Consider the following 8,198-nt stretch of genomic DNA (forward strand, 5'->3'; position numbering starts at 1 on the left):
TTGTGGCCCTGGTGGAGCAGTTTAAAGAGTTATTGCCCTTCAGTCAGAGTTTAGTGCCCCTAGTGAACTTGAGAGGGTTTATGCAAATCCATCCTACCTGCCATGACAGTTGCCTAGAAGCACTCTTGTAATCTGTCCCTCCATCTCTGGTGAGAATATAGGAATTAACAGCAATAACTTCCCAAGCGACTTGCTTAAGGGCTACCTGTGCCCTGCAACAAAATTTCTCCTTCTGAAAACCTGAATAGTCCCCAGACAGGTTACTATTTAAATTGGCTGCTTTTCTTGAGAAAAGAAATCCAAACTACAACAGTATAAAATCATACTGTTTATGTATTATGGACACATCAGCTGTGTGTGCTGGGCATTTTGTCCAGAAGGATACTGTGAGAGACTATTGAAAGCTTTGCCAAAATAAAGAGAATCTCACATCTGCTGTCTTCCCTTGGTCAGCTAGATGGGTGACTTTGTCATAAAGGAAAATTAAGTTAGTTAAGCAGGATTTTCCCCTCATGATCCCATGAAGATCATAACTTTAAAAGTACATGAAAAATGTGTCACAAAAATAAAAGAAGAAAGTTTTCAGCAATTTTTCCTATGGGAAACTGTAAGAAAACTTATTGTAGTTCTCATGTTTCTACCATGCTGATTAATGCTTTACTGTCTACAGACAAGCTATAAAATTAATAATGTAACAGGCATTTTTAATAGAAAATTATGGTAAGAATACTTAAGATTTTATCATCTTAAGAGAACAAAACAAGATCACTCATATCTGAGTATCAGAGAAGGACTGGCAGGCTGACAAATGATTGTCCTGACTAAAGCAATGAAGCCAGTGTGGGGTGTTGTTTGCACACAGGCTGTTTCCTTTGAATAAGCCTTTCCTGACCTTTACAGCAGGCAAGAGCAATGCTTGCTTGAGGACAGCACACTTAGTGTGAGCAATTCAAGGAAGCTGTAAAAGAACATGGATCCAGGCCCCAAGGCTTGGAAAAACCCCTGCTGTTGTACTGTTGTTGTGTTACAGAAAAACCATAACCAGTCACCTCAGCAAGGACATGGGTTTGAGTGACCCCAGGATAAGTGTGCTGCTCTTTCACCAGCCCACACACTGTGTGTGGTCACCTTGTCCTCTCCTGTGATGGCAAGATCTGCCAAAACACAGAGGCACAGCAGAGACAAAGAGGATACGTGTGCAGGTAGGAATCAGCAGGTACCTGCCTTTGCACTGGACATCTGTTTTCTGCTAAATGCTTCAGCTGTGCAATTATCCATGAGATTTCCCAGTCCCTCACCCAGGGACACAGAAAGCATGAACCTTGCTGGTAACCAAATATTCCTTTTCCCCATTAACCTTGTGCCAAGCACCAGTAGGAAGCAAGGGACTACTGATAGGTATTTTTTGATAAAAGCACATTATAGGCAATATATAGATCACCTCTATACATCAGGTTGTGTGCATTATCTTTTTTATATAATCAGTACTGACAGCTGTTCATTCCATAAAGCTACACTTAGAATATCACTAGAAAGTCTACTGTCCGTTGATTACATAACAAAATAAAATACACGGTGTATTGGGGTCTGTTTTATGCATCCAGAGGAACAGTCTTCTCCCTTGCATCAGCATTTATGAACTGGAAGCCCCCACTATTGTGATAAAAGTAAACAGAGAAGTGGTTGTTCTATGCAATGTGATACCCCAGTTTACTCTGTTTTGGATTGGCTACTCCACATTTAGTATCATGGCATTTGTTTAAGATGAGACAGGAAAAGGGGCTATAAAGAAATAAGGTCATTAACTTTCAAACCCAGCAAAGGTGATACAAAATTACACCAACCAAGTGAAAAGTGGAAGAAATCTTTCTTGCTGCAGATCTTGTAAATCTCAAGTATGGAAATCTGTATTGATAAGTGTTATATGAATGATGACTTGCCAAGTACACTGAACTGCTGTCACTATGCACATGACACACATCCCATATGTGAAATGCTTAATACCCTCAGCTCCTAATACAACAAGTGGGAACAGAGAATTAGTAGAAATATGTTCAAATATTTTAAAATTAAGTGTAAAATTGGCCAATGTTTAATCTTATCTTGTTCTCCCATTGCTCCCTGAAAAGTTTAAAGATTTACTTTTTTTTTTATTCCTTTGACATAGTATTTTGATGCATTACCACCAACCTAGCCTGCATGCTATGTGGATATACTAGTGTTGAAATGTATCTGATGTCTAGCATATAATAACTTTCTGTGGGGTCAGTGGAAAGTGCAATGAATTTTGCCTTGAGAGACTTGCTCAAGGCATGGATCATATTTTCCTCTAGTTACAGTGAAGGTACAGCTAAAATTAAATTTTGTGCTCTATGTTAAGGTTAAAAAACACATTAGCAGTAAATCATTAATTCAAAGAATCTCCGATCATTGCTATTAGTAGCAAACCGATATATAGCAGAGATTACACACCTGAGTTCCTAAAATAAACTTGCTGTGAAAAAATTAGTGCTTGTGCTAGTACGGTTGGTGAAGTACAATAGTACATTCCAAGGATCAGTAGGTTGAGTTCTTCCTCAGGATCATAGCTGCTGCAGGTGGAGACATCTGCTCAGCTGTGCAAGCTGGTAGGAACCCCACACAGATGCCTCTCTACTCTGCCCAGGCTGCACCTCTGAGTCTGCTGATGAGCAGAAGCAGTTTATCCAATATTTCCTCTTGGACAAAGGGTTTGTGATGGGGCAAGTAATACGTGGTGTTTCATAATCTATTAATTTTCCCTGAAGAGACCTGGAGTTGGAATTGAGTTCTGTTATGAAATGTTGACATATTTCCTTCCCCGAATGAATGGAAAGATTAAGGGGAAATTCTCTTTCCCCAAGTTTGTCTTTTCTCGTTCAACCTGGACTTGCACCACATCCATTCTGAACAGCCCTGGGAGTCTGTAAAACTATGACTTCTGTTTCATCTGATTAAACTTAAAGATAACTTTCAGTTTTAGATAAAAATAATTTCAATAGGAATTAGGTATCTTACACTGAAACACTGCTTTTTCTATTAACACTTCTGTTGAACTCAAAAGGACTTGAATTTAGGGTGTAAGAAATCACTCAACATGATGAAGCATTGCAATATCAGACTTTACTATAGGAGACCCTTTTGTTTTGTACTTACAGGGATCCCATCCAGTTGGCATCTTGTCCATGGGAGGAGCTCTTAAGCATATTGCCAGACAATAAACTACCAATAATAAATAGTTACAAGACCAATGGTACACTAGTATAACACCAGCAGAACCTATGCTGGCATCATAGGACTTCTAGTTTTCCCCAAGGTAAATATACAGGTACTTTATGAGCTCTGCTATCACTCTGTAAATTATGACATGAAAATCTTATTCAAGTGTCTGAGGAAAATTTGAGAAAACTTGACAACATTAAACCAATACTTTTTAAAGCTACTCTTGCTACCCATATTTTTGTGGTAGAACTCCTAACTACCTGATCTGGCTCTCTGTGCCAGTACTGCCACTCATTCTTCTAGCCAGAAGTACCTTAAATAGTCATGAACTGAGGACCACAAAAAGGCTCAGTTTCCTTGAAAAGCCATGAAGAATCCCTGCATTGTTATTCCCGTCTGTAACAGAGTGATGGGAAATAGTCACTTCAGATTTTCAAGTGTAAACTCCAGCAAAAAAAAAAAAAAAAAAAAAAAAAAAAAAAAAAAAAAAAATCACAGGAAATCAAGAGGATCACTTTAAATCAAAATCATCATGCATCTGCCAGGAAGAAGATGTAACACTTAAGATATTACCAAACCAAAAGAGTAAGGAAACAGGAAAATTCATGCTTCAAGCAGACAGCTTTTCCTTGCCAAATAGTATTGCAGATGCCTAATTAGGCATCTCCCATCACCCACATGTCCTTCAGATGCACAGTTTGGCAGGCAGCTTCTTGCATCACTAAGCACCAGTTTCCTCTAGGATATATTAGTTTGCATTTTCCAGGGTCAATCTCAGTGTATTTCATACCCAAGTTTGTAACCACTCTTTGAAAATCAGTAGTGCTGCTCTTAGTGGGGTTGGCACATCTGAATCCTCCCTTCTTATGTTATTTCCACAACACTTCGCTTTCCAAAACAACATGGAATGGGACATCTCTTTCATTAGATTGTCAGTCCACATATCACATGTAATGCAATAAAAATTTATTCACTTGTATGATTTCATGAGATTCTTTAACTGTTTTCTTCCTAAGATGTCAATATAAGATGTCAATATAATTTATGATTTGGCCAATGTCTGAAAAATCAAGGTGTTCTAGTAGATTTATTTTTCAGACACTGAAGCTGTTTCACCATTTCTTATACACTCAGGGAGTCCAATCCAACCTCCTTTACTTACGCAAACAGTTCCAGGAGCATGGATTGTGAGAATGGACAGAATTTAAGGCCTCTAATAAAGAACACGTGATTTTTCAGTTATGATTATGCTAAATTATTGGTTTGACACCTTTAATTTTCTGGTTGTGCATTAAACCTGTGCATTAAGATGTCACACATAAAGCACTTCCTTTCCCTCCCTAAATCTGTTACAGAAAGAAATCAAGAAAATGTGACCACTGAAACACAAGTAAACCTCAGCATTCAGTCCCAAAAGGGTTTGATAAAGATGTCAACCACAACAACCTGCTTTTTTGGTGTGACTGTTGCACATACAAATTAACCCCTGGAGATGCTAATTCTACCTCTGACTGAGACACTGTCTCTTTTACAGTTTCCTACTAATTTTTTTTAACCTGGCTTGTAGGAGTAGCTTACCTTTTGCTCTTTTGCAATGAGACTACATTGATGATGGAATCTCTCCTTGTAGCATGCTGGGTCACTAGTTACATAACAGTACCTTGCTGTGGTTTAATGTCTTCTCAGCGGCTCAGTGTTATCATGGGCTAAATCAAATGAATATTTAACAGGGCCAGGCCACACTGAAAATAGTTTCTAGCAGGGAAATTCTAAACTGAGTCACTGACTGAATGTGTAGTTAGTTAATATTCAGGTACAGATTTATGCTTATTGGTACAAAAGGTCCTAATAGTACAGCTTGATGCAGTAAAAGAAATAAAACCAGAACCTCACGTTATGCTTCCTGTGGGTTATCTATGTATTAAGTATTACTCCTAGTGCTTATAGAAGTTTAGTCCCTTGCCTAGGGTAAACCTGGGCTGCAGTATATGCCATTAAAGTTAAACACTGAGCTTTCCTGTTTCAGAATGTTTTCAGCTGGGGGTCTGTGTCACAGACATGTTTCATGAAAAATACTTTCCTTAGGATTTTTTCTCCTAAGAAGCCGGGAGGCCTCAGAAACAAAATGTAAACAATGGTTATCTGCTGCTGTGGAATGCAACAGGTGCATCTGTGATTGGTCTCATGTGGTTGTTTCTAATTAATGGCCAGTCACGGTCCATCTGTCCGGACTGTCTCGGTCAGTCACAAGCCTTTGTTATCATTCCTTTTCTATTCTAAGTTAGCCTTCCGATAAAATCCTTTCTTCTATTCTTTTAGTATAGTTTTAATATAATATATCTAATAAAATAATAAATCAAGCCTTCTGAAACATGGAGTCAACATTCTCGTCTCTTCCCTCATCATGGGACCCCTGCGAACACCACCACAGGTCTGCAGTGTTGCGGGCACGGCCAGCTGCCAGTCGCACCCGTTCACTTCGCCCGGGGAGGGGAGAGCGGAGCCCGGGGCCGGCGGCCGGGCAGCTGCTTGACCCCCCCGCCCAGCCCCGCAGCGCGGCCGAGCGCCCCGGCCCGCCCCGGGCCGCGCCCTCAAAAGGGGCAGGGGCGGAGGAGCTGTGGCAGTGCCAGCGGGCCGCCCCCTCAAAAGGGGCAGGGGGTGGAGGAGCGGCGGCACTGGCACCGGCTGCAGTGGCACTGGCCCCGGGCCGCACCGACCGACGGCTGCTCGGGGAGCCGGCGGGGCCGCACCTCGGACAGCGCCGAGGCGCCCGTGCTGCGCAGCGCCCGGCGGCACCGACGGCCGCGGGAGGCTCTCACCGTGACCGCCACCGCCCTCCCCACGACATCAGGGCCCGAGGGCACCATGACGCTGCTCAAGCTGTCCCTCATGGCCTTCAGCTTCGTCTTCTGGGCAGCGGGGCTGACCATGCTCATCATCGGCCTCTGGGCCAAGGTGTCTCTGGGCAGTTACTTGGCGCTGTCGGCCAGCGGCTACCCCAGCGCCCCCACCATCCTCTTGGCCACCGGCGTCGCTGTCATCATCTGGGGCTTCCTGGGATGCTTCGGCGCCGCTACGGAGCACCGGGGACTCCTGCGCGCCTACAGCGCCTTCCTGGCGGCCGTGCTGGCGGCCGGGCTGGCGGCCGGGCTCTCGGCGCTGCTGTACCGCCAGACCCTGGCGCAGGGCTTCCAGGAGGGGCTGCGCCGGGCGCTGCTGGCCTACGGGGAGGACGACGGCGTGGCGGACGCCCTGGACGCGCTGCAGCGAGCCTTGTCCTGCTGCGGCGTGGAGAGCTACCGCGACTGGCTGCGCTCGCCCTGGGCGCTGGGGCAGAACGGCTCGGTGCCCCTCAGCTGCTGCCGGGCCCGCCGCGGCTGCCAGCGAGGCCCGCCCGACGCGCGCTGGCTGCACCGCGACGGCTGCTTCGGCAGGGTGTCCGCCTTCGTCGGCAGCAACCTGTACTGTGTCGCCACCGCTGCCCTGGGGCTGGCACTGCTGCAGCTCGTCGGCATCGTGCTGGCCTGCCTGCTGGCTGCCCGCGTCCCTGCCCACCTGCTGGGCATCGCCACCCCTCGCTGAATCCCCCCACTCCTACCCCTAGTCCCCTCCTGCCCTCTTCTTTCCCTCATAACTGTGTACATCCCACTGGGAATATCCTTCCTTCAGATTCAGCATTTCCACTTGAGCATCGTCCTCCAGGCTCCGTTCCTCTGGAGCCTGTGTTAGGTGCTATGAGACTCTCAAGTCCTTCAGGGGGAAAGGTGCTGGGAAGGTGCGTGCTGGCCTGACCATGTGTCCTGCAGGGCAGCAGGTCCCCGCTGGAGCCTCTGGACAACTTCTGCAGGGAGTGGTGGCAGCATGGACATCACTCTCTGAGGCAGGAGGGACATCTGAGGCAAGGCTGGCCGGTTTTCTGGGTGATGTAAACAGCAAGGCACCTAAACGTGTACGAGGAAAGAGTAGAGGGTCTAGGAGAGCAAGAGAGGTGTCTCAACATTACACCATGTGAGTATTCTTCTGAGACTGGAAAATGATGTTACTGGAAAGCTGCTGGAGTGCTCGAGGGGCAGGCCTGGTCCAGGGGACAGCCATGCCAGCAGCTGGCACTGGGAGCTGCTTGAGGGACTGTCCAGCACCGTGCATCCCATTGCCGCAGATATCCTCCTTCCTTCGGTGTGAGTGAATTCAAGCTGTCCAGCTGCTACGGGTGCTTTTCCCGCTGTTTCCAATGCCGATTTCCATCTAAAGGTGGAGCTGCAGCTCTAAGTGTTACTCCCTCCTTCAGGATATGCCTGTCGTCGTAGCCAGTGTGTGGCTGGTTATAGATATCTTTGCAGGGCTGAAAAGACCTAAAACCTTGGTCCCTGTTGTACAGGAAGATGGCAAAAGCTGTACGATCAGATCTGATGAGGGATGGCAAGAGGAGGGAAGGGTTCACTGCCCTTCAGAAGTTTGCTTTGGACTTTTACTGTAAACATCGGGATGAATGGAATAGGCTGACTGTTTTATAGAAGGGTTTCTAGAAAACAGCCCTCAGACTGTAACATTGTTCCTCTCTCAAAGGATCTGTCTCTGAAGTCTGCCCCCACCTACATTTTTGAAGCCAGACTTGTAGACAACCTGAGAGTAAATGGAGAATCCCCAAGACTTGCTGTGCAGCCCTGGGTGTATTCAGGTCAGACAGCAAAATAAATGTACAAGAATTTGGGGTTTTTTTGCAACAGGTCTGGATTTGCATTTGGAGTTTGAGGAAGAGCAAGCCATGCACTTCAGAGAGTCCTGAACTTTCATAGCTTAACGCTGCCTTCTTTCCACTTCCTTAATACCCATGAACTCTATTTTTACGTATTTCTCTACTTCACAGCACAGACATGCCCACCTTAACCAGCAAACAGGGGAGGAATGATTTCAGAAAAGAACCACAAAGGAACTCCAGAACATGGCATCTCTTAGGA

General features: G+C 45.6%; 1 protein-coding gene across 1 annotated transcript; it reads left to right on the forward strand.

Moving 5' to 3' along the window:
• The first annotated feature begins 6,105 nt into the window (after positions 1 to 6,105).
• LOC131083172 (tetraspanin-7-like) lies at positions 6,106 to 6,822 on the forward strand. The gene has a single exon (XM_058023580.1). The coding sequence runs from the start codon at positions 6,106 to 6,108 to the stop codon at positions 6,820 to 6,822; it is 717 nt and encodes a 238-aa protein (XP_057879563.1).
• Positions 6,823 to 8,198: the final 1,376 nt, after the last annotated feature.

The sequence above is a fragment of the Melospiza georgiana genome, chromosome 4, assembly GCF_028018845.1.
Source record: "Melospiza georgiana isolate bMelGeo1 chromosome 4, bMelGeo1.pri, whole genome shotgun sequence".
NCBI lineage: Eukaryota > Metazoa > Chordata > Aves > Passeriformes > Passerellidae > Melospiza > Melospiza georgiana.

What these genes read in the sequence shown, in the direction of transcription:
- LOC131083172 (XM_058023580.1), top strand. Translation starts at nt 6,106, where the DNA reads ATGACGCTGCTCAAGCTGTCCCTCATGGCCTTCAGCTTCGTCTTCTGG.